General features: G+C 44.2%; 1 protein-coding gene across 1 annotated transcript in view; it reads left to right on the top strand.

The window, feature by feature from the left end:
* Positions 1–26000, top strand: part of LOC140209885 (choline/ethanolaminephosphotransferase 1-like) — a 105088-nt gene extending 79088 nt beyond the window's left edge. The window contains 5 exon segments of the mRNA XM_072278517.1: positions 8653–8792; positions 9645–9672; positions 9675–9797; positions 12968–13093; positions 22818–26000. Of these exon segments, the coding sequence (XP_072134618.1) occupies positions 8653–8792; positions 9645–9672; positions 9675–9797; positions 12968–13093; positions 22818–22958 (558 nt within the window). The 3' untranslated portion in view covers positions 22959–26000.
* Positions 26001–27375: the final 1375 nt, after the last annotated feature.

Here is a 27375-nt window from a genome sequence, read left to right as displayed (position 1 = left end):
CAGCCTGGCCTGCTGAGTTCCTCCAGCATTTTGTGTGTGTTGCTCTGGATTTTCAGCATCTGCAGAGGTGTTAGGTACAGGTAGGTGATGGGTGCAGGGAATGATTGAAAGATTATAAAACCATAAGACAAACTTAAGATATAAGACATAGGAGCAGATTTAGGCCATTTGGCCCATTGAGTCTTCTCTGCCATTCAGTCATGGCTGATCCTGTTTTCCCCTTCTCAGCCCCACTCCCGGTAACCTTTGATGCTATGTCCAGTCAAGAATCTATTGAGCTCTGCTTTAAATAACCTAGCCTCCACAGCTGCCTGTGGTAATAAATTCCACAAATTCACCACCCTCTGGCTAAGAAATTTCTCCGCATCTCTGTTTTAAATGGATGTCCTCTTGGCCTAGACTCCCCCACCATAAGAAACATTTCCCAATCTACTCTGTCCAGGTCTTTCAACATTCAAAAGTTTTCAATGAGATCCCCTCCTCATCCTTCTAAATTCCAGCAAGTACAAATCCAGAGCCATCAAACGTTCCTTGGTATGATGACCCTTTCATTCCTGGAATCGTCCTTGTAAACCTCCTCTGAACCCTCTCCAATGTCAGCACATCTTTTGTTGGATGAGGAGCCCAAAACTGTTCACAATACTCAGGTGAGACCTCACCAGTGCCTGATAATGCCTCAGCATCACATCCCTGCGCTTGTATTCTGGACAGCTTGAAACTAATGCTAACGTTGCATTTGCCTTCTCACCACCAACTCGACCTGCAAGTTAACCTTTTGGGTGTTCTGCACAAGGACTTCCAAATCCCTTTGCATCTCAGATTTTTGGATTTTCTACCACCAAAGTGCATGACCATGCATTTTCCAACATTGTATTTCATTTGCCACTTTTTTGCCCATTCTCCTAATCTGTCTAAGTCCTTCTGCATCCTACCTCTTTCCTCAACACTACCTGCCCCTCCAGAAATCTTCGTATCATCTGCAAACTTGGCAGCAAAACTATCTATTCCATCATCTAAATCATTGATATGCAGTATAAAAAGAAATGGTCCCAACACCGACCCCTGCAGAACACCACCAGTCACTGGCAGCCAACCAGAAAAAGGTCCTTTTATTCCCATTCGCTGCCTCCTACCAATCAGCCAATACTCTAATATGTTAGTAACTTCCCTGTAATACCATGGGCTCTTAACTTGGTAAGCAGCCTCATGTGTGGCACCTTGTCAAAGGCCTTCTGAAAGTCCAAATATATAACATCATTCCCTTATCTAGCAAAGAATTCCAACAGGTTCATCAGACAGGATTTTCCCTTAAGGGAACCATGCTGGCTTTGTCCTATCTTGTATCAAGTACTCCCATCACCTCATCCTTAACAATTGACTCCAACATCTTTCCAACCATTGAGATCAGGCTATAATTTGAGGTCTATAATTTCTTCTGTGCTGCCTTCCTCCTTTCTTAAAGAGTGGACTGATAATTTGCAATTTTCCAGTCCTCTGGCACCATGCCAGAGTCCAATGATTTTTGAAAGATCTTTACTAACGCATCCACGATCTCTACCGCTACCTCTTTCAGAACCCTAAGGTACTGTTCATCTGGTCTGGGTGACTTATGTACTCTTAGGCCTTTCAGCTTTTTGAGCACTTTCTCCCTTGTAATAGTAACTGCACTCACATCTCTTCCCTCACACCCATCAACATCTGGCACACTGCTAGGATGTTCCACAGTGAAGACTGATGCAAAATACTCATTCAGTTCATCAGCCATCTCCTTGTCTCCCGTTATTATTTCTTTGGCCTCATTTTCTAGCAGTCCTGTATCCACTATCATCTCTTCTAATTTTTACATACTTGAAAAGCTTGCATACTTGAAAATCCACTTTGATATTGTTTGCCAGCTTGCTTTCATATCATTATTCCTGGAATGAGGGGAGATTTGATAGAGGTACAGAGGATGATGAGGGGTATAGATAGGATAAATGTAATCAGGCTTTTTCCATTGGCGTTGATTGAGTGAAAGTACATCCATGTGTAGCCCCTCGGCAAGCCTTAGGGTTACTCAACTCGCTGTCGTCTAGGGAAACAGCCCTCGGCCCCACCAAACTGGGTAATTAGTTTGTGTGGATGCTGTGTGATGTACCCCACCCTGCCCAAATAAACAGACAATACACCAGATACGATTAAATGAATTACACTTTATAGATATTACTGTAACTATATAATTAATAAAGATAAAATATAAAAGGAAAATAAAAGGCGCCACACTTATTAGCCGGCTCACAGCACCTTGTTCATTCTCTCTCTCTCTCTCTCTCTCTATCTCTCTCTCTCTCTCTCTCTCTCTCTCTCTCTCTCTCTCTCTCTCTCTCTCTCTCTCTCTCTCTCTCTCTCTCTCTCTCTCTCTCTCTCTCTCTCTCTCTCTCTCTCTCTCTCTCTCTCTATATCTCTCTCTCTCTATATCTCTCTCTCTCTATATCTCTCTCTCTCTATATCTCTCTCTCTCTATATCTCTCTCTCTATATCTCTATATCTCTCTCTCTCTCTATATATCTCTCTCTCTCTCTATCTCTCTCTCTCTCTCTCTCTCTCTATCTCTCTCTCTCTATCTCTCTCTCTCTCTCTCTCTCTCTATCTCTCTCTCTCTCTCTCTATCTCTCTATCTCTCTATCTCTCTCTCTCTTCGTGCCTTCTGCCCAAAAACCTGCGCATCACAATAGCTTACAGACACACAGAAAGAATAACATCTATCCCAATTGGTTCGTTTGCTCTGTTATCAATAATATAACCCAAACAAGCTGCTAGCGAGAGAACTTCCTCAGCATTTAACATAACAAAGAAGCCATTTTAATTAGCCTATGCAGTAACATAAAAGAAGAAACCCCTTACACATGTATTACCCTGAGATTCAAAGTGAGATCTTTAAAGGGAACATGAGGGAGAACTTCACTCAGGAAGCACAGAGTTTGGAACGATCTGCTAGCAGAAGTAGATACGGATATGGATTTGATTTTAACACAAGGGAAATTCTGATGGTACGTGGATATGGAGCGCTGTGGTCCGGTTGCAGATTGATGGGACTAGGCAAATAATTTAGCACAGACTAGGTGGGCTCAAGGGCTTATTTCTGTGTTGTGTTCTTTCACTGTGGAGTGGAGTTCACAGCGAGGGAGGGTAAAGAGCAGTGAAGGTGTAAGGGCCAGGCTTAGTAAGGAAGGTGATTGGTGGAACGAGTTATGAGGGCTGAAGATGGCCAGGTGGAAATAATGGAGCACACACATGTGGAGGAGTTGGGAGGTGGGTGGATGGAGCCAGGCAGCATGATAATGTAGCAGTAACACTTTACAGTGCCAGCAATCTGGATTCAATTCCTGCCTCCCTGTAAGGAGTTTGCACATCCATGTGACAGCATGGGTGTCCTCTGGGTGCTTCCATTTCCTCTCATGTTCCAAAGATGGACCTGTTAGGGTTAGTGAGTTTGGGCATGCTATGTTGGTACTGGAAGCATGGTAACACTTGCAGGCTGCCCTCAACACATCCTGGTCATTGACACAACCAACATATTTCACTGTGTGCTTATGACAAGTAAAGCAAATATTTAATATTTGGAGAGGGTTGTGGCTGTGGTGGACATGGGGGAGGGAGTGAAGAAAAGAAGAGGGTGGGGAGACCATACTGGGGCAGTGAGATATCTAACTGTGTACAGATAGTTTTTAGTACACTATGGGGTAGGGTATGGTCTGTGTGCAGACATTTCCCAGCACACGCCATGGGATGGGATGTTGTGTCTCTGTACAGACAGTTCTGAGTGCACATTGTGGGATGTAGCCTCTCTGTGTGCCAGTGTTTCCCACTATACAGTGTGGGGTAGGGTATAGCCTTGCCAGCAGCCCAGGGCAGTAACAGAGGAGGAGAGGACGGTGTGACTTCTCTACTGATGTATACTATTGATGCAAAACAACATATTTCACTATATGTTACAATATAACCATATAACAATTACAGCACGGAAACAGGCCATCTCGGCCCTTCTAGTCCGTGCCAAACTCTTACTCTCACCTAGTCCCACCGACCTGCACTCAGCCCATAACCCTCCGTTCCTTTCCTGTCCATATATCTATCCAATTTAACTTTAAACAACAACATCAAACCTGCCTCAACCACTTCTGCTGGAAGTTCATTCCACACAGCTACCACTCTCTGAGTAAAGAAGATCCCCCTCATGTTACCCCTAAACTTTTGCCCTTTAACTCTCAACTCATGTCCTCTTGTTTGAATCTCCCCCATTCTCAATGGAAAAAGCCTATCCGCGTCAACTCTACCAATCCCCCTCATAATTTAAACTCCTCTATCAAGTCCCCCCTGAACCTTCTATGCTCCAAAGAATAAAGACCTAACTTGTTCAACTTGTAGGCTCTGTAACTTAGGAGATGACAAATATGCCTATGACAAATCTTTAAATGGGGCTGGATGTGGGTATGGGGAGCGGAGTGAAGGGGGGAGAAAGGATGGGAAGACCTAATTGAGGCTTCTAACTGACTTTGGGAATTTTTAAGTTCAGACCATCATGCGTGGATAACCCAGACGGCATGAGATGATTGACTGGGTGACTGAGGTTTCTCACTGTGCAGACAGTTCCCAGTGTACTGCATGGGATGAGTTACAGCTTTGCCGACAGAGGAAGCTGCCCTCCATTGTTTGCTCAGGTGGAAGAACAAGCTAGACCAGGACAACTCAGGACTTGAGAGGCAACCGGATGACCTCAGGTTCATTCGGGAAACAGAGATTTTTGTGGACAAGACCTGCAGCGAGATCGTTACACCGAAGATACCGGAAGAGAAAAGGGGGGGGCGACAATGAGGAAGGGGTGGATGCTTGGAGTACAGGAGACCCCAGGGGATGTGCCTCTTGAAAACAGGTTCACCCTCTTCGAAGCTGTTGGGACAGAAGACAGTGCCAGTCTGAGAGGCGGACGGGTCTGCGAGTCAAAATTTGGTGCTGAAATAAAGCCAAGGAGACAGATGTCAAGCAGAGCTGTGGTAGTAGGGGACTCCATAGTGAGAGGTGCAGATAGGGGTTTCTGCGGCAACAGGCAAGATTTAAGAATGGTGTGTTGCCTCCCTGGAGCCAGGATCCAGGACGTCATGGACCGATTGCAGGGCATCCTCGAGGGAGAAGGTGATCAGCCGGAGGTGGTGGTGCATGTCGGCACAAATGACATCGGGAAGAAGATGAGAGACATTTTGCAGCGTGACTTCAGAGAACTCAGAAGAAGGCTGAAAAGCAGGACCTCCAGGGTGGTTATCTCGGGTTTGCTTCCAGTTCCTTGTGCTGGAGAGGACATGAACAGGGAGATAGGGGATCTGAATGTGTGGCTGAGGAGCTGGTGTGGGGAGCAGGGATTTAGATTCTTGGACCACTGGGATCTGTTTTGGGGTAAGGATGAATTGTACAGAAGGGACGGGTTGCACCTTAACAGACGGGGGACCAGCGTTTTGGCAGGCAGGTTTGCCACTGCTACACGGGCGTGTTTAAACTAAGTAGTGAGGGGGAGGGGATGAACTGGAAATATAAGAATGGAGTTAAAGAGTATGAGAGAATAAGAAAAGTTAAGAAAGACAACAGAATTAAAGGGACAGAAAGATCAGGAAGGGATCGGAGAGTATGGACAAGTGCAATGGGAATCGATGTGAAAGGTTAGGGCAGTAAAAGTATTACTTTAAAAGGATTAAAAGTATATATGAATGCACGGAGTATAAGAAATAAAGTGGATGAGCTTGAGGCTCAGTTGGAAATTGGCAAGTATGATATTGTGGGAATAACAGAGACATCACTGCAAGAGGACCAGGGCTGGGAAATGAATATTCAGGGATATACATCCTATCGAAAGGACAGAGAGGTTGGCAGAGGGAGCGGGGTGGCTCTGTTTGTGAGGAATGAAATTTAGTCACTTGCAAGGGGGACATAGAATCAGGAGATGTAGAGTCAGTATGGATAGAACTGAGAAACTGTAAGGGCAAAAAGACCCTGATGGGAGTTATCTACAGGCCCCCAAACAGTAGCCTGGATATAGGGTGCAAGTTAAACCAAGAGTTAAAATTGGCATGTCGCAAAGGTAATTCTATGGGTTGTTATGGGGGATTTTAACATGCAGGTAGACTGGAAAAATCAAGTTGGTACTGGACCCCAAGAAAGGGAGTTTGTGGAATGCCTCAGAGATGGATTCTTAGAGCAGCCTGTATTAGAGCCTACCAAGGAGAAGGCAATTCTGGATTTAGTGTTGTGAAATGAGCCAGATTTGATAAGGGAACTCGAGGTAAAGGAGCCATTAGGAGGTAGTGACCATAATATGATAAGTTTTAATCTACAATTTAGAGGGAGAAGGGAAGATCAGAAGTGTTAGTATTACAGTTGAACAAAGGGGACTATGGACACATGAGGGAGGAGCTGGCAAAAGTTGACTGGAAAGATACCCTAGCGGGGATGACAGTGGAACAAACAATGGCAGGTATTTCTGGGAATAATACGGAAGGTGCAGGATCAGTTCATTCCAAAGAGGAAGAAAGGTTCTAAGGGGAGTAAGGGGTGACTGTGGATGACAAGGGAAGTCAAGGACAGTATAAAAATAAAAGGGAGGACGTATAACATAGCAAGGATGAGTAGGAAGCCAGAGGATTGGGAGACTTTTAAGGAGCAACAGAAGATAACTAAAAAGGCAATACAGGGGGAAAAGATGAGGTACAACGGTAAGCTAGCCAAAAATATAAAGGAGGATAGTAAAAGCTTCTTTAGGTATGTGAAGAGGGAAAAGTTAGTTAAGACCAAAGTTGGGCCCTTGAAGACAGAAACGAGTGAAATTATTATGGGGAACGAGGAAATGGCAGATGAGCTGAACAGGTACTTTGGACCTGTCTTCACTATGGAAGACACAAACAATCCCCCAGATGTAATAGTGGCCAGAAGACCTAGGGTAACAGAGGAACTGAAGGAAATTCGCATCAGGCACAAAATGGTGTTGGGTAAACTGATGGGACTGAAGGTTGATAAATCCCCAGGGCCTGATGGTCTGCATCCCAGGGTACTTAAGGAGGTGGCTCTAGAAATTGTGGATGCATTGGTAATCATTTTCCAATGTTCTATAGATTCAGGATCAGTTCCTGTGGATTGGAGGGTAGCTAATGTTAGCTCACTTTTAAGAAAGGAGGGAGAGAGAAAACAGGCAATTATAGACCAGTTAGTCTGACATCAGTGGTGGGGAAGATGCTGGAATCAATTATAAAAGATGTAATAGCGGCATATTTGGTTAGCAGTGGCAGGATAGGTCAGAGTCAGTATGGATTTATGAAGGGGAGATCATGCTTGACTAATCTTCTGGAATTTTTTGAGAATGTGACTATGAAAATGGACATGGGAAAGCCAGTGGATGTAGTGTACCTGGACTTTCAGAAAGCCTTTGATAAGGCCCCACATAGGAGGTTAGTGTGCAAAATTAGAGCAAATGGTATTGGGGGTAGGGTACTGACATGGATAGAAAATTGGTTGTCAGACAGGAAACAAAGAGTAGGGATTAATGGGTCCTTTTCAGAATGGCAGGCAGTGACTAGTGGGGTACCGCAAGGGTTGGTGCTGGACCGCAGCTTATTACAATATACATTAATGATTTAGATGAAGGGATTAAAAGTAACATTAGCAAACTTGCAGATGACACAAAGCTGGGTGGCAGTGTGAAATGTGAGGAGGATGTTATGAGAATGCAGGGTGACTTGGAGTTGTACAGGGCCCTGGTGAGACCACACTTGGAGTATTGTGTACAGTTTTGTTCTCCAAATTTGAGGAAGGACATTCTAGCTATTAAGGGAGTGCAGCGTAGGTCACGAGTTTAATTCCCGGGATGGCGGGGACTGTCATATGTTGAAAGATTAGAGCGACTGGGGTTGTATACACTGGAATTTAGAAGGATGAGAGGGGATCTGATTGAAACATATAAGAATATTAAGGGATTGGACACGCTAGAGGCAGGAAACATGTTCCTGATGTTGGGGGAGTCCAGAACCAGAGGCCACAATTTAAGAATAAGGGGTAGACAATTTAGAATGGAGTTGAGGAAAAACTTTTTCACACAGAGGGTTGTGGTTCTGTGGAATGCTCTGCCTCAGAAGGCAGTGGAGGCCAATTCTCTGGATTCTTTCAAAAAAGAGTTAGATAGAGCTCTTATAGATGGCGGAGTGAAGGGATATGGGGAGAAGGCAGGAAAATGGTACTGATTGTGGATGATCAGCCATGATCACAGTGAATGGTGGTGCTGGCTTGAAGGGCTGAATGGCCTACTCCTGCACCTATTGTCTATTGACTTGGGCTATTTTTTTCTCTTCTTGTGACTATATTTTTCTGAAATCATAACCATATGTTATTTGTGTTCTTGCACCTGGACGCCGGGGGAACGCTGCTTCATTTAGCTGTATTCATGTTGTGCAGGCAGTCTGAATTCCTCCCATTGGCATCATCTGCTGCCATACCCTATCTTCGGACAGTCCACTGATAGGCACGTTATAATTTAGATGTCTAAAATCAAATTGTAGATCATTGACTAGTGTGCTGGAATTTATGTAAAGTTCTGCTGCTAGTTATCATTCTTTAAAATGTCTTTCTCCTGTAAAGATCCCAGTGCTGGACATTCAAGTTAAAATCGTGCCCGCCCTCTTCGTAGTGGCAGGTGCCATCTTCTCCTGCACCAACTACTTCACTGTCATCTTCACCGGCGGTGTTGGGAAGAACGGCTCCACCATTGCGGTAAGGGCGCTGGAACCGGGATGGGGTTGGTCCGTGCACATCTGTATCTGAGAACAGGGTGATTTCCAGATCTCTGGAGGATGGTGAGAGATTATCCAAGGATTAAACTTGAGGGAGGTTATGCGCATGAGAGAGCAGAGGGAGTGTGCGGCAGGGAGAGTGGTTGTTCAGAGGAGGCATCAGGGGCAGAGTGTTAACATTGATATTGGGGATGCACGCCCTTTGGCCCCACAATGCTGTGGCCACTTTTTAATCTCCAAGATCCATCTAACACTTCCTTCTCACATCGCCCTCTAGTTTTAAATCATCTATATCCCTAATGAATCTGCCTCTGCCACCAGGATATTCCACAAACCAACCACTCTCTCCGGGGGGGGATTAAAACCTGACTTTGCCCGAAACTTTGTTATGCCCCCTATTATTAGCTCTTCTCACCTTGGAAAAAATCCCTGACTGCCCACTTGATCTTCCTCTTATCATCTTGTACCTCTCATCCTCCTCTCCAGAGAGAAAAGTCCTAGTTCACTCAGCCTTTTCTCATAAGACATGCTCTCTAATCCACGCAGCACGGTATATCTCTGCACCCTCTCTAAAGCTTCCAAATCCTTCTTAGATCTGCACATGTTTAAAGGGCAGTGAGGACAAAGGTTGGAAACAGAGTGTAGGAAGTTTGTCATAAATAGGGTGCTAGCAGTTGTTTATTAGTCATGTTGGCCTGATGAGGTATCATTTGGTCCCCTAGGTTGGTCACCCCAGGTCAGTGTGCACACCCCCCCCCCCCCACAGTGGTTGCATTGTGGACATGCGTTCACCCACTACTCTATTAATCTCATGCATTTGTCTTTAAACAGGATACTGAGCGTACTGTCCCCATTCCTGCACATTGGCGGCAGTGATTAACCCTGGCGTTGATGATCTACAAGAAATCGACCAGCCGGCTCTTTGAGAACAACCCCTGTCTCTACATCCTCGCATTTGGTTTTGTCTCGGCCAAAATAACCAATAAATTAGTGGTAGGTTCTGCAGCGTCACCTCTGACGTGCACGTTAGTCCATCGGAATTGGCAGTACAACCATACTGTGAACCGTGGGGACAGCGGTCCCCGTAATGCACAGCAACAAACGTCCTGCAGTGACAACCACAGGGTGGTTTGTTCGCATCTTAAAGCAGTGCAAATCCTCATTAAACCCTTGAATCTGTAACCTCAAATATTCCAAGTAATCGTATGACTATTCAGTAAGAAATCTCGTACTTATGGAGATCTACAGACAAACAGGTTCTTCAGCCCATCTAGTATGTGCCAAACTCTATTTCTGCTTGGTCCTATCTACTCACAGGTGGACCATAGCTCTCCATACGCCTCCTTTCCAATTACAATCAAAGCTCTTTAATGTTGCAATCGAACCCTCATCCACCATTTCCATTGGCAGCTCATTCCACACTTGCACTACCCTCTGAGTAAAGAAGTTCCCTCTCAGGGTCCCCTTAAATATTTCACCTTTCACCCTAAAATTATGACCTCTGTCTCTAGGACCCCCAACCACAATCTATTCCAGCTGCTACCATCCGGGAAACGGTACAGCAGCATAAAAGCCAGGATGAACAGGCTGCGGGACAGCTTCTTCCACCAGGCCATCAGACAGATGAGCTCACACTGATTTGAGTGTACTCTATATTACACTTGACTGTTGTATGTATTATAAATTACTATGATTGCACATTTAGATGGAGACATAATGTGAAGATTTTTACTCATGTATGTGAAGGATATAAGAAATAAAGTCAATTCAATTCAATAGTCTCACCCAACCTCAGTGGGAAAAGCCTGTCTGCGTTTACCACTCATAATTTTGTATACCTCCATCAAATCTCCTCCATATTGTGCTACACTCCAGGGAATGAAGTCCTAACCTGTTCAACCTTTCCCTATAACTCAGGGTTTATGCAAACTATTATTTTTCTCCACTGTTCTGAAGGGCAGAGATATTCTGTGCCCTGGCCCACTTTCTGACATTAAACCCTTGAATCTGTAACCTCAAATATTCCAAGTAATTGTATGACTATTCAGTAAGAAATCTCGTACTTATGAGCATTGGGTCTGCTGCCTTTTGTCATTCTGCTTCACGCAATCTAGCCACTGCATATTCTGAGCTACGGGAATGAATACACTGCGGAAAAGATTCCAGGAGCACTCAGGGCAATCTGGAGGCATGTACAAACCCCATTTCCAGAAAAGTTGGGATATTTTCCAAAATGCAATAAAAACAAAAATCTGTGATATGTTAATTCACGTGAACCTTTATTTAACTGACAAAAGTACAAAGAAAAGATTTTCAATAGTTTTACTGACCAACTTCATTGTATTTTGTAAACATAAACAAATTTAGAATTTGATGGCTGCAACACACTCAACAAAAGTTGGGACAGAGGCATGTTTACCATTGTGTTACATCACCTTTCCTTTTAATAACACTTTTTAATTGTTTTGGAACTGAGGATACTAATTGTAGTAGATTTGCAATTGGAAATTTTGTCCATTCTTGCTTGATATAAGACTTCAACTGCTTAACAGTCCGTGGTGTCCATTGTCTGATTCTCCTCTTTATGATGCGCCATACATTTTCAATAGGAGATAGATCTGGACTGGCAGCAGGCCAGTCAAGCACACGCACTCTGTGTCTACAAAGCCATGCTGTTGTAGACCGTGCAGAATGTGGTCTGGCATTGTCCTGCTGAAATAAGCATGGACGTCCCGGGAAGAGACGTCGCCTTGATGGCAACATATGTCTCTCTAAGATCCTAATATACGCCTCAGAGTCAATGGTACCTTCACATACATGCAACTCACCCACGCCGTGGGCACTGATGCACCCCCATACCATCACAGATGCTGGCTTCTGCACCTTTCGCTGATAACAATCTAGGTGGTCGTTTTCATCTTTGGCACGGAGAACTCAACACCCGTTTTTTCTGTAAACTAGTTGAAATGTGGACTCATCTGACCACAGCACACGGTTCCACAGTCTTTCAGTCCATCTGAGATGAGCTTGGGCCCAGAGAACTCACTGGCGTTTCTGCATAGAGTTGATGTATGGCTTCCTCCTTGCGTAATACAGTTTCAAGTTGCATTTCTGGATGCAGTGATGGACTGTGTTGAGTGACAATGGTTTTCCAAAGTACTCCCGAGCCCAGGTGGCTATTAATTGTCACAGTAGCATGACGGTTTCTTAGGCAGTGCTGCCTGAGGACTTGAAGGTCACGCGTATTCAACAGTGGTTTCCGACCTTGCCTTTTACGCACTGAGATGTCTCTGAATTCTCTGAATCTTTTCACAATATTATGTACTGTAGATCTTGAAAGACCTAAATTCTCTGCAATCTTGCATTGAGAAATATTCCTTTTGAACTGACTAACAATTCTCTCACGAATTTTGGCACAAAGGGGTGAGCTATGACCCATCCTTGCTTGCAAAGACTGAGCCTTTGATGGACGCTACTTTTATACCCAGTCATGATACCTCACCTGCTACCAGTTAGCCTGCTAATGTGGAGTCTTCCAAACCTGTGCTACTTGAATATTCTGTGCACTTTTCAATCTTATTTTAACTCTGTCCCAACTTTTGTTGAGTGTGTTGCAGCCATCAAATTCTAAATTTGTGTATATTTACAAATTACAATTAAGTTGGTCAGTAAAACTATTGATAATTTCTTTGTACTTTTGTCAGTTAAATAAAGGTTCACGTGAATTAACATATCACAGATTTTTGTTTATTGCATTTTGGAAGATATCTCAACTTTCTAGAAATGGGATTTGTAAGATACCGCAGAGTTTGCAAACACAGAGATTCTGCAGTTGCTGAAATCCAGAATAACATGCACAAAAAGCTGGAGGAACTCAGCAGGTCAGACAAGCATCTATGGAGGGTAATACACAGCTGATGTTTCAAGAACTGAAACCTTCATGGGTCTTATTCTTCCCTTAGTCCTGGTGAAGGGTCTCAGCCTGAAGTGTTGACTGTTTGTTTATTTCCACGGATGCTGCCTGACCTGCTGAGTTCCTCCTGCATTGTGTGATACTGAGAAGCTCAAAGTTTGTTCATACATTAATCTAATAGCTTTGTTTGACTCTGCATTATTTCAAACCCATTCTGTGGCAGTAAATAGGTTTTCCGTTCTAATCTCAGGTGGCTCACATGACGAAGAGTGAAATGCATTTGCAGGACACTGCCTTCGTTGGCCCAGGGCTGCTGTTCCTAGACCAGTACTTCAACAGTTTTATCAGCGAGTACTTGGTGCTCTGCATTGCTTTGGTAAGTGGCAGGAATCTGTGCTGCTGCACCCCCCCACCCCCCCAAACCAGCATCCATCTCCTGGCTTTTAGATGTTTCCAAATACAGTTGCTTTCAAGGGCTGCAGATCTACGTATTTATCCCAGTCAATTCAAATCCCTCCTATAAAGGCAAGGGATTCCTCAGATGCTGCAGGAATTCAGCAGGTCAGTCAGCATCCATGGAGGGGAATAAACAGCTCTTGGTTTGGGCCAAGGCCTGATGAGTCCAGAATGGTCATTTGCAAGAAAATAAAGAAATAGAAATATAATAGGATTTATGAAAAACTATACATAATAAAGTCTGGCAAACATCCAATGTGCAGAAGACAAACCGCAAATAAAAAATAATGAACTAATATTGAGAATGCATTGTAGAGACTTTGAAAGTGAGTCCATAGATTGTGGAATCAATTCAGTGTTGAAGTGAGTGAAAATGGTTCAGGAGTCTGATGGTTGAAGGGTGATGACTGTTCCTGAAACTGCTGGGGTGGGACCTAAGGCTCCTGTACCTACTTCCCGATGGTAGTAGCGAGAAGAAGGCATTGCCTGTATGGTTGAGGCTCTTTATGATGGATGCTGCTTTCCTGTGTAAATGACATGATGGAGTGAATCCCTCACTCCTTCTTTCTTTCTTCCATTCCCCTTTCTGGTTCCTCTCTTCCTTCCCTGTCCCCGGAGGTCTCCTCTCCTATCAGATTCATTCTACAACCTTTACCTTTTCCACCTATCATCTCCCAGCTTCTCAATTCATCCTCCCATCCACCCACCTCCCCCCTCGCCTGGTCTCACCTATCACCTGCCACCCTGTACTCCTCCCCTTCTGCCCCCTTCCTTTCCAGTCCTGACGAAGATTCTCATCCCAAACTGTTATTTACCTCCACAGATGCTGCCTGACCTGCTGAGTTACTCCAGCGTGGTGTTTGTTACAAGTACCTACTATTACTTCTCAATATGCAGTCATTTTCCATTGTGGATCTAGATCTGGGTGTGTGGTGCGAAGTTGTACCATGACAGTAACCCCACCCCCTGTTGGAACTGCTATATCAGGAGGTGGGAGATGGGGGTCATCCTCTTGGGCTCCCTCATTTTCTTTGTGCTGGATGCCCCCAAGGTGAAACCAGCTGGTCATTTAGAGCAGGGAGCATTGATAAATGTATTTAAATTTGTAGAGATTCAGAGTTGAACAAAACAGAAACAGGCCTTCTGGCCCAACATGTCCATGCTAACCAAGATCCCTATTATAGTTAAACACGAGTTTGCAGATGCTGGAAATCTAGAGGTACACACACAAGAAGTGCTGGAGGAAAGGAAGGGGGAAGAAGCTAGAATAAGGCTGGGCAGTGTGTACCACATGCCCATTACCCACCATACCTCTCACCTTAAACCCATTTCCTGTAGTTTAACACTCCTACTGTAGGAAAAAGACTGACCATTCACCTCATCTGTGGCTATCATTTTTTTATAGACCTGTTAACATCACCTCCTCCACTGGCATGCCACAGGAAAAAGTCACAGCCTATCCCAACTTTCCTTGTGACTCATTAGACATAGGATTAGAATTAGTCCATTCAGCCCATTGAGTCTGCTCTGCCATTTGATGATCCTTCTCAAACCCACTGTCCTGCCTTTTCCCCATAACCTTTGATGTGGTCGATGTTTAGGGATAAATTTGTCGTGGTGAGGAAGATAAAGAATGGTAGGGTGAAGGAACCATGGGTGACAAGTGAGGTGGAGAATCCAGATAGATGGAAGAAGGCAGCATAGGTTTAGGAAGCAAGGATCAGATGGGTCTATTGAGGAATATAGGGTAGCAAGAAAGGAGCTTAAGAAGGGGCTGAGGAGAGCAAGAAGGGGGCATGAGAAGACCTTGGTGAGAAAGGTAAAGGAAAACCCCAAGGCATTGTTCAATTATGTGAAGAATAAAAGGATGACAGGAGTGAAGATAGGACCAATTTGAGATAAAGGTGGGAAGATGTGCCTGGAGGCTGTGGAAGTGAGCGTGGTCCTCAATGAATACTTCTCTTCGGTATTCACCAATGAGAGGGAACTTGATGACGGTGAGGACAACATGAGTGAGGTTGATGTTCTGGAGCATGTTGACATTAAGGAAGAGGAGATATTGGAGTTGTTAAAATACATTAGGGCGGATAAGTCCCTGGGACCTGATGGAATATTCCCCAGGCTGCTCCATGAGGCGAGGGAAGAGATTGCTGAGCCTCTGGCTAGGATTTTTATGTCCTCGTTGTCCATGGGAATGGTACCGGGGGTTGTCCCTTTGTTCAAAAAAGGTAGTAGGGATAGTCTGGGTACTTATAGACCTCTGAGCCTTACGTCTGTGGTGGGAAAGCTTTTGGAAAAGATTCTTAGAGATAGGATCCATGGGCATTTAGAGAATCATGGTCTGATCAGGGATGGTCAGCATGGCTTTGTGAAGGGCAGATCATGTCTAGCAAGCCTGATAGAGTTCTTTGAGGTGGTGACCGGGCATATAGATGAGGGTAGTGCAGTGGATGTGATCGAGATGGATTTTAGTAAGGCATTTGACAAGGTTCCACACGGTAGGCTTATTCAGAAAGTCAGAAGGCATGGGATCCAGGGAAGCTTGGCCAGGTGGATTCAGAATTGGCTTGCCTGCAGAAAGCAGAGGGTTATGGTGGAGGGAGTACATTCAGATTGGAGGGTGGTGACTAGTGGTGTCCCACAAGGATCGGTTCTGGGACCTCTACTTTTTGTGATTTTTATTAACGACCTGATTGTGGGGTAGAAGGGTGGGTTAGCAAGTTTACAGATGACACAAAAGTTGGTGGTGTTGTGGATAGTGTAGAGGATTGTTGAAGATTGCAGAGAGACAGTGATAGGATGCAGAAGTGGGCTGAGAAGTGGCAGATGGAGTTCAACCCGGAGAAGTTCCCTCGGACCTTGAAGGAGACTAGTATTGAAATTGCAGGGGCCCTGGCAGAAATATTTAAAATGTCGCTGTCTACAGGTGAGGTGCCGGAGGATTGGAGAGTGGCTCATGTTGTTCCGTTGTTTAAAAAAGGATCGAAAAGTAATCCGGGAAATTATAGGCCAGTAAGTTTAACGTCGGTAGTAGGTAAATTATTGGAGGGAGTACTAAGAGACAGAATCTACAAGCATTTGGATAGACTGGGACTTATTAGGGAGAATCAACATGGCTTTGTGCGTGGTAGGTCATGTTTGACCAATCTATTGGAGTTTTTCGAGGTTACCAGGAAAGTGGATGAAGGGAAGGCAGTGGATATTGTCTACATGGACTTCAGTAAGGCCTTTGACAAGGTCCCGCATGGGAGGTGAGTTAGGAAAATTCAGTCGCTAGGTATACATGGAGAGATGGTAAATTGGATTAGACATTGGCTTGATGGAAGAACCCAGAGAGTGGTGGTAGAGAATTGCTTCTCCGAGTGGAGGCCTGTGACTAGTGGTGTGCCACGGGGATCAGTGCTGGGTCCATTGTTATTTGTCATCTATATCAATGATCTGGATGATAATGTGGTAAATTGGATCAGCAAGTTTGCTGATGATAGAAAGATTGGAGGTGTAGTAGACAGTGAGGAAGGTTTTCAGAACCTGCAGAGGGACTTGGACCAGCTGGAAAAATGGGCTAAAAAATGGCAGATGGAGTTTAATACTGACAAGTGTGAGGTATTGCACGTTGGAAGGACAAACCAACGTAGAACATACAGGGTTAATGGTAAGGCACTGAGGAGTGCAGTGGAACAGAGGGATCTGGGAATACAGATACAAAATTCCCTAAAAGTGGCGTCACAGGTAAATAGGGTCGTAAAGAGAGCTTTTGGTACATTGGCCTTTATTAATCAAAGTATTGAGTATAAGAGCTGGAATGTTATGATGAGGTTGTATAAAGCATTGGTGAGGCTGAATCTGGAGTATTGTGTTCAGTTTTGGTCACCAAATTACAGGAAGGATATAAATAAGGTTGAAAGAGTGCAGAGAAGGTTTACAAGGATGTTGCCGGGACTTGAGAAACTCAGTTACAGAGAAAGGTTGAATAGGTTGGGACTTTATTCCCTGGAGCGTAGAAGAATGAGGAGAGATTTGATAGAGGTATAGAAAATTATGATGGGTATAGATAGAGTGAATGCAAGCAGGCTTTTTCCACTGAGGCAAGGGGAGAAAAAAAACCAGAGGACATGGGTTTAGGGTGAGGGGGGAAAAGTTTAAAGGGAACATTAGGGGGGGCTTCACACAGAGAGTGGTGGGAGTATGGAATGAGCTGCCAGACGAGGTGGTAAATGCGGGACAACAGGAATTCTGCAGATGCTGGAAATTCAAGCAACACACATTAAAGTTGCTGGTGAACGCAGCAGGCCAGGCAGCATCTCTAGGAAGAGGTGCAGTCGACGTTTCAGGCCGAGACCCTTCGTCAGGACTAACTGAAGGAAGAGTGAGTAAGGGATTTGAAAGTTGGAGGAGGAGGGGGAGATCCAAAATGATAGGAGAATACAGGAGGGGGAGGGATGGAGCCAAGAGCTGGACAGGTGATTGGCAAAAGGGGATACGAGAGGATCATGGGACAGGAGGTCCGGGAAGAAAGACCCAGAGGATGGGCAAGGGGTATATTCAGAGGGACAGACAGAGAAAAAGGAGAGTGAGAGAAAGAATGTCTGCATAAAAATAAGTAACAGATGGGGTACGAGGGGGAGGTGGGGCCTAGCGGAAGTTAGAGAAGTCAATGTTCATGCCATCAGGTTGGAGGCTACCCAGACGGAATATAAGGTGTTGTTCCTCCAACCTGAGTGTGGCTTCATCTTTACAGTGCAGGAGGCCGTGGATAGACATGTCAGAATGGGAATGGGATGTGGAATTAAAAGGTGTGGCCACTGGGAGATCCTGCTTTCTCTGGCGGACAGAGCATAGATGTTCAGCAAAGCGGTCTCCCAGTCTGCGTCGGGTCTCGCCAATATATAAAAGGCCACATCGGGAGCACCGGACGCAGTATATCACCCCAGTCGACTCACAGGTGAAGTGTTACCTCAGCTGGAAGGACTGTTTGGAGCCCTGAATGGTGGTAAGGGAGGAAGTGTAAGGGCATGTGTAGCACTTGTTCCGCTTATACGGATAAGTGCCAGGAGGGAGATCAGTGGGGAGGGATGGGGGGGACGAATGGACAAGGGAGTTGTGTAGGGAGCGATCCCTGCAGAATGCAGAGAGAGGGGGGGGGGGGAGGGAAAGATGTGCTTAGTGGTGGGATCCCGTTGGAGGTGGCGCTTAGTGGTGGGATCCCGTTGGAGGTGACGCTTAGTGGTGGGATCCCGTTGGAGGTGGCTGCTTAGTGGTGGGATCCCGTTGGAGGTGGCTGCTTAGTGGTGGGATCCCATTGGAGGTGGCTGCTTAAATGCGGGTTCTTTTTTAACATTTAAGAATAAATTGGACAGATACATGGATGGGAGGTGTATGGAGGGATATGGTCCGTGTGCAGGTCAGTGGGACTAGGCAGAAAATGGTTCGGCACAGCCAAGAAGGGCCAAAAGGCCTGGTTTCTATGGTAAGTGTGAGTGGTACACTTTGGAAGGACAAACTCCAAGGCAGAGTACAAAGTAAATGACAGGATACTTGGTAGTGTGGAGGAGCAGAGGTATCTGGGGGTACATGTCCACAGATCCCTGAAAGTTGCCTCACAGATAGGGTAGTTAAGAAAGCTTATGGAGTGTTAGCTTTCATAAGTCGAGGGATAGAGTTTAAGAGTCGTGGGGTAATGATGCAGCTCTATAAAACCCTGGTTAGGCCACACTTGGAGTACTGTGTCCAGTTCTGGTCGCCTCACTATAGGAAGGATGTGGAAGCATTGGAAAGGGTACAGAGGAGATTTACCAGGATGATGCCTGGTTTAGAGAGTATGCACTATGATCAGAGATTAAGGAGCTAGGGCTTGACTCTCTGGAGAGAAGGAGGATGAGAGGAGACATGATAGAGGTATACAAGATATTAAGAGGAATAGATAGAGTGGACAGCTATCGCCTCTTCGCCAGGGCACCACTGCTCAATACAAGAGGACATGGCTTTAAGGTAAGGGGTGGGAAGTTCAAGGAGGATATTAGAGAAAGGTTTTTTACTCAGAGAGTGGTTGATGTGTGGAATGCACTGCCTGAGTCAGTGGTGGAGGCAGATACACTAGTGAAATTTAAGAGACTACTAGACAGGTATATGGAGGAATTTAAGGTGGGAGGCAGGGTTTAAGGGTCAGCACAACATTGTGGGCCGAAGGGCCTGTACTGTGCTGTACTATTCTATGCTGACACCGTGACTAATCAAGAACCTATCAACCTTTGCTATAAATATAGTCAATAATGGCCACCACAGATTCACCATCCTTTGACTAAAGAACTTCCTCCTCATCTCTGTCCCTCTGTTCTGAGGCTGAGCCTAGATTCCCCACTACAGGAAAGTACTTGCCTTTCGCTATTTGCTAGGTTTCAATGAGATTCCCCCCCCCCCCGCCAACCTCCCATTCTTCTATACTCCAGTGAGTACAGACCCGGAGCCATCAAACGCTCCTCATATATTAATCTTCATTTCCAGGATCGTTCTGGTGAACCTCCTCTGGATCCTTTTCAAAGCCAGCACATCCTTTTTTAAATATGGCACTCAAAATTGCTCACAGCCCAAGCCCTGTGGTGCAGGTTTTTATGGCTAGTTGTGTGTCTTGAAGTTGGAAGTCCTTTTGCTGGAGTGGGAGTGATATAAAGTCTCAGCCAGTTCTGGAAAGGGCTCACAATTGATTGGAGTACTGCGGTGGATACCATGTGAGTTTGGATGTATAAATTGAGTCCTGTGTTTGTATGGATTGGTATTTTATAACTGGACCTTGGAACTGGTACAGGAATGTTATTTACCAAAGTGGTGTTCGACTTAGAATATAGAATATTACAACATAGTACAGGCCCTTTAGCCTAAGGTGTTATGCTGACCTTTAAACCTACTCCACAATCAATATATGTAACCCTCCATTTAATATTAAACAATATGTTTTTAAATGTCCCTAATGTATCTGTCTTTATCACACCCCAGCAGTGTTCCACACACTCACTGCCACTTTCTGTGTAGAAAGAAAAGCATATACCTCTAAGATTCTTCTAATCAGTTTAAAATTATGCCCCCTCTTATTAGCCATTTCCACCCTGGGAAAAAAGTCTCTAGCTGTCCACTCAAACTGTGCCTCTTATCATCATCTGTAGCTTTCCCTCTTGAGTGGTGTATCCTCCTGTCCTGGAAGTGAATCAGCTCTCCGTCATCAACACTGGGAATAAATCCAGCTAATCCCTACCTATCAACAGTCCCACCAGCACTGTAGTGGTTTGATACTTTGGGGAAACCATCATGTAGCAAGTAAGCACCAGCTTAACCAGTGATGTCCAGTTCCCCAAAATAGCATGTTAGAAAAAGGTCTAACTGAACGATTAGTAGACTGAGGGATAACAATTTTAGTCTTCACCCAAGAATGTACAATGCCTTTGGGCCACCAGTAAAGGATGCTATGTAGAGATGTGTGCTGCAATTCAGTGAGCTAAGGTGAAGTCATTGTGTAATCTGGTTTGAAAATTGACCTCGTGCTGCTCTTAGACGAAACAGACATTGGCAGTTTTGCTATGTGTCTGTTGAATTGTGCTCTGGCTGGAAGAAAACACCATTCCATGAAAATACGGTCTTCAGTCTATATTAGAGAATAGTGAGTGTCCTAATCACTGGATAATTTGCGTACCATGACCGCTTAACCTATCCTTTGGGCTGTGGGAGGAAACCAGAGGCCCCAGAGAAAACCCAAGCATTCCATGGGGTACAGATCACTTACACATGAAGCCGAGATTAAACTCCGAATTCTGAAGCCCCGAGCTGGAATCGTGTCACACTAACAGCTATGCTTCCATGGCACCCCTGTTGTGTCTTTGTTATCAGAAGTAAGTTTATTATCACTGGCATATGTTGTTAAACTTGTTTTGTGGCAGCAATACGGTGCAATACTTAAGTTACTATAAATTACATTAATACATATATTTTTAAAAAGTAGTGCAAAAAGAGAGCAAAATAGTGAGGTAGTGTTCATGGGTCCATGAATCTGATGGCTGAGGGGAAGAAGTTGTTCTTAAAATGTCTCTCTCTTCAGGCTCCTATACCCCCTTGATGGTAAAAATGAGAAGAGGGCATATCCTGGGTGATGGAGGTCCTTAATGATGGATACTGCCTTTCTGAGGCACTGACTTTGGAAAATGTCCTGGATGCTGGGGAGGCCAGTGTCCATGACAGTGCTGGCTGAGTTTACAGCTTCTGCAGCTTTTTCCAATCCTGTGCAATGGCCCTTCCAAACCACAAAATAAAATTAAATAAGTAATGGAAAAAGAGAGGAAAGATAGTGAAGTAGTGTTCATAGATTCATTGTCCGTTCAGAAAACTGATGGCAGAGGAAAAGAAACTGCTCCTAAAACATTGAGTGTGTCAATAGGAGCAGAATTAGGCCATTTGGCCCATTGAGTCTGCTCCACCATTTCATAACTGATCCAATTTTCCTCTCAGCCTCAATCTGCCTTCTCCCTGACCAATCAAGAATCTATCAACCTCTCCCTTAAATATACATAAAGACCTGGCCTCCACAGCCGCCTGTGGCAAAGAATTCCACAGATTCGCTACTCTCTGACAAGCCATTCAACCCTAGAATCATTTTTGTGAACCTCCTTTGAACTCTCTCCAGTTTTAGCACATCCTTTCTGAGATAAGGTGTCCAAAACTGCTCTCAGTGCTCCAAGTGAGGCCTCACCAGTGCTTTATAAAGTTTCAACATTATATCCTTGCTTTTATATTCTCGTCCTTGAATCCTAACATTGCTTTTGCCTTCCTCACCACAGACTCAACCTACAAATTAACCTTTTCGGAATCCTGCACAGGATTCTCAAGTCCATTTGCACTTCAGTTTTTTTTAATTTTATCTCCATTTAGAAAATAGTCAATTCTTTAATTTCTTCCACCACAGTGCATTTCCAAACACTCCGATTGTATTCCATCTGCCATTTCTTTGCCCATTCCCCTAATCTAAGTCTTTCTGCAGTCTCTCTACTTCCTCAAAACTACCTGCCCCTCCACCTATCTTCATATTGTCCGTTAACTTTTCAAGAAAGTCATCAATTCCATCATCAAAGTTATTAATATATAACGTAAAGAGAATTAGTCCCAACACAGACCACTGTGGAACACCACAAGCCACCAGCAGCCATCCAGAAAAGACTGCCTTTATTCCCACATTTTGCCTCCTGCTAATCAGCCACTGCTTTATCCATGCCAGAATCTTTCCTATAATTCCATAGGCTCATAGCTTGTTAAGCAGCCTCATGTGTGGCACCTTGTCAAAAGCCTTCAGAAGACTTCAGGATTCTGTACCTCCTCCCTGATGGTAGCAATGGGAAGAGGGCATGTCCTACTGTAGATGTCCTGGATGTGAAGTTTAAATGCAATGCTCTGGGTTTGATTGGGACCGATTCTACTGCGGGCAACTCTTTGTAAAATCACAACTACCATGAGACTGTAGGTACTGTTTGAATCTGCTCTGTAGCTTGAGTTGAGTGGCCCCAGACAAGAATATGCTGGGTTTGGTTTGTCTTTTCCATTGTGGTTCGTGACAGAGGAGCCATTGCACTCTTTTCCCCACTGAGTGTTCTCTCTGCTTTGACCCTCAGGTGTGGTCTCTCTTTGACCTAATCCGTTACTCGGTGGGTGTCTGCAATCAGATTGCCTCTCATCTCCACATTAACATCTTCAAAATCAACTCCATCTCCTCCTCGCCAATCAGCTCCCAGGAGCGAAACCATCACGAGTGACTTAACCACTGTGCTTGCTGAAGCGACCCCAGGACATGACTGAGGAAATGTATATAGAGAAAAACATCAGAATGGAAGAAGTGAACAAATTATTAATTTATGGTTCAATCATTGTGTGCACTTTTTGTTTTTATTTAAGCCTCAGTTTCTGAATGAAGTCTAACTAGCACTCCTAAATAGGCGGACTGTGGAAAGAGCTGGCTTGCTGCTGCATGCATGACTCTCTGTAACGTGGGCAGGTCAGGAAGGGACCTGGTCTCATACAGGATGTAGAAGAGCACATGGGGTTTTGCTCAATCTTTTCCCACCTACTTGGCTGACTTTCCATTATGCGTGGGCTTATGCGTGAACTTAATTGAAGTCACTACTGTCTTGTGGAAGTCAGATGAGCCATATTGCAGGTAAGGACTGCGAGTGAGGGAATGGGGTTCCTTGTGCCAAGTGCCATCCTTGCTCCTGAGGTGAGTGAACTACAGACAGTACTTTACAAGAAAGCAAATTGTTTTGGCCATGTGATCTGGAGAATTTCCTTAAAATTTAAAGAGAAATGTCAGAAAAGACTGTACCTCCTGTGGGTTAAAGTTTTGCAATGCACTATTTTGTAATATGTGTCCTAATTACACCAGTAATACTGTATCGGATTCTGGTATTAACTGCTGAACCGTATGAAAGTGTGTAATTAATGGGGCCTTGTGTGTACTGTACTGGACTGCCAGTTTTAGGTTCAGTGTCATGTGACTGTTTAGTGTGCAATGCTTTGTCTTTTTTTACACGTCAACATGTAAAGGAGTAAATAGCCACAAAAGTGCTTTCACTTTCAAAAAATAAAAGTCACCCCACAAGAGCGAGGCTGCAGCTTCCTGACTTACTCAGAATGCCATTTCCTGTGAATCATTAACTTTCCAAACTAGCCTTCACCTTGTGCCATCACCAAGAGGAACAAGACAGTAATCTTCACAGAGGGTCCTGCCCTGAACAGCTTCTCTTTAGGGGAATTCTTCAAACGAATCAAGTCACTTCACAGGACATCAAACTAAGAGAGGCTGTTTCTCTTGGTCTGAAATCCTGTGAAGTGACTTCATGCAGAATGATTTATTGGCCTAAATAGTACTGGAAATGTGCACAGTATCCTCAGTGCCTAGAGTTGTAGGCAAAGAGAATTACTTGCTGGACAGGTGCTGGATTTGACCCGATTCCTTGCACCTGCTTACTGCCCGTCAAGTAATAGCGTACTTCATACTGAAGTGCTCTTTCCTCCATGTGGGTAATGAGTCAGTACCTTTCTATAATAAAATGATCTCCACAATGAGGGTGTAGTTCATCTCCTGTTGCAGAATATAGTCTGCCTCCCAAGCCTGGGTGGGTCCATGTTTACACCACAGCTGAGAACAAGCCTGGCCTTCAACTATTTTGGTAGTTGTCCAGTTTCAGACCGCTCACTCATACTTACACTGCTGTGAGTAATACATATTTTTTCCATTCTGAAATAGACGCTGAATTTAACATAGGATTTTAGATGGATCACATGGTTTCTTAGTTTCAGTACACACTGCACAATGGCTTGGTTAACTTTTCTAACTTTGAGTATTTCCAGTTATTTAGCTGAGTGGTTCATGGAGAGGCGACTCAGATGGATTTGTGTTGTACATCAGAGATCAATACCCTATGTCCTCCTTTGGCTGTTGGCTGTGGGAAAAAAAGAGCAGAATGTGACCTGATTATTGTTGTGTCTTGTACATAGTTTCAGTGCGACAGTTGGTAACTGTATCTTCATTGGCATCTACTAACAATTCCAATCTTCTCTGGTGCTTGAGGGTCTGGGGTACCACTATGATCAAACGTGGTGGCTTAGTGCTTAATCTAGCCTGCTTCTGTTTCCTGTAGCAGAGGATTGCTGCTGTAATCTGTTCCTGTGCATATGTAACAACTTTTCCTGAGAGATACACTGCTAAATGTCATTTTACGTAGTTTCTTCTAGAAAATGCAGACAGGACGATCAAAATAGCAATAGATGGAATCAAAATTTTCACCTCTTGTACTGGCGCCTTACAAGTCTGAATATCAGATAGTAACAAGGACCCATTTCCCCATCAAATTTGAACTGTTAGGATGCTAGCTTTGCCAGTAATAACAGACAGCTTTTTTTTTGCATTATGTAATTATTTTAGTAAATATACACCATAAGTTTTGGTCCAATTTTTTTTGGCATACAAAGCTCCTGGTATTATGGATAATACAGGGTTTGTAGATGAGTACTGTATTGATCTTTGAAGTGAACTCTTGAGTCTGAAGCAAATTTTAAATAACATTAAATGATTAAAGACACATCAGATCTCTGAAAAATTGTTTCAAAATGATTTTGCATCCTGAACAGTGGGGAAAGAAGGCTCCTGAGCACTCAAAGCCCTTTCACACATGAAAATTCCCAAACTATGGAGCAATCTGGAACTACTTGTACTCATAGCACTGAAGCCATATAGTGTTTGTTATCATCAGTCTGTTGCAACAACAAGTATTACAAATGGATCTGTGGCAGTATTTCTCAAGCGTATGGATCGGAATGGGTGTGGGGATTGTGGATATGGACGTCTGCTCACATTTTGTGCACTGAGAACATTTCAGAAGGGATCTCTTTGTCCGCAGTGAAAGTGAGATGTGGACCTCACTAGCCCACCATCTCTAAACACATTTCCAAATGCTAGACATGATTAACGGAATGATCTAAAGCATCTGTTGACTTTGCCCCTTTTTCTTGGGCCCCTGTTTCTGAAAAAGTTGTAACTGGAAAATTCCATGAATAGCTGGAATAATCTGCTGTTTGGGACAGGTAATCTAGTCAACATATTTTCTTATTGAGCACCCCCATTCACCTGGAGCAACAGGATCTAATGGCAATATAATTGTTTTGCACAAACCTTGGTTGTTTATGAGAATACATAAAGCTTCACCTAATTTTGCCTTTAGTGGACTGAGCCTCTTGATTTTATTCTTGTAACCTTTCTAAATAAGTGCTGATGTAAATAAAGATTGCTTTATTCATGATAGATGTGTATGTTGTGGTCATTCTGTTTTTGTTTTGGTTCATAACATGGTGGTGTCTCCTCAATGGCATTGCTTGCCTATAAGCAGCCCTATCCTGTCTTTGCCTCCACGTTTGTGGTTTACAGCAGGGGTCCCCAACCTTTTTTGCACCGCGGACCGGTTTAATATTGTCAATAATCTTACGGGGGGCGGGGGGGGGGGTGTTCAAATTCAACAGTGCGTGACAGGAAATGAGGAAAGGTGCAGCTGACTCATATCGTTTCCTCACCCGGTGGTTGGGGACCACTGGTTTACAGTGCTTCAGTCTGTCTCATCATAGAAAAGCACAGTAGAGGCCCTTTGACCTACGATGTGTTGACCTTTCAACCTGCTCCAAGATCAATCTAACCCTTCCCTCCATTTTTCTATCATCCATGTGCCTATATAAGTGTTTCTTAAATGTTCCTAATACACCTGCCTCTACCACCACCCCTGACAGTGCATTCTACATACCCCTCCGCTCAATACTTTCCTCCAATCACATTAAAATTATATGCGCTCATATCAACCATTTCTAACCTGGGAAAATGTCTCTGGCTGTCCACTTGATCTATGCCTCTTATAATCTTACACAGTTCTATCAAGTTATCTCCCATTCTCCTTCACTCCAAAGAGAAAAGCCCCAGTTCACTCAACCTATCCACAAAAGATATGCTTTCTAATCCACAAACACGAGGAAATCTGCAGATGCTGGAAATTCAAGCAACACACACAAAAAATGCTGGTGAACGCATTTCGACAAAGGGTCTCGGCCTGAAATATCGACTGTACCTCTTCCTATAGATGCTGCCTGGCCTGCTGCGTTCACCAGCATTTTTTGTGTGTGTTGCTTTCTAATCCAAGCAGCATCCTAGTACATCTCCTCTACACCTTCTAAAGCCTCCACATCCTCTATAATGAGGCAATCGGACTGTTCACAATACTCCGTGTGGTCTAATCACTATTCTCTGAAATAGTATTAATCAGCTACCCAGGCTTCAACTGATCATAGTGCATGATTGTTAATGACTGCTGTATAACTGAGAATGGCTAATAAATGTGACCTGGGTTCAATTCCCTCTGCTGTCTGAAGAATTTGTACATTCTCCCCACGATCATATGGGTTTCCCCAAGGTACTCTGGCTATCTCCCACATTCCAAAACCGTATGGGTAAGTGAGTTGTGGGCATTCTATATTGGCACTGAAAGTGTAGTGACACTTGTGGACTGACCTCAGCACAATTCTCAGACTGTGTTTGTCATTGATATAAAAGCAGTGCATTTCACTGTATGTTTTGTGCATGTGACAAAGCTAATCTTTTCTAATGTAAATGTAGCTGCGCCTGTGGAACCAGAA

Source organism: Mobula birostris, chromosome 14 (genome assembly GCF_030028105.1).
Source record: "Mobula birostris isolate sMobBir1 chromosome 14, sMobBir1.hap1, whole genome shotgun sequence".
Lineage (NCBI taxonomy): Eukaryota > Metazoa > Chordata > Chondrichthyes > Myliobatiformes > Myliobatidae > Mobula > Mobula birostris.
The sequence above is the reverse complement of the archived record's forward strand: the minus strand, read 5'-3'. Positions and strand labels throughout refer to the sequence as shown.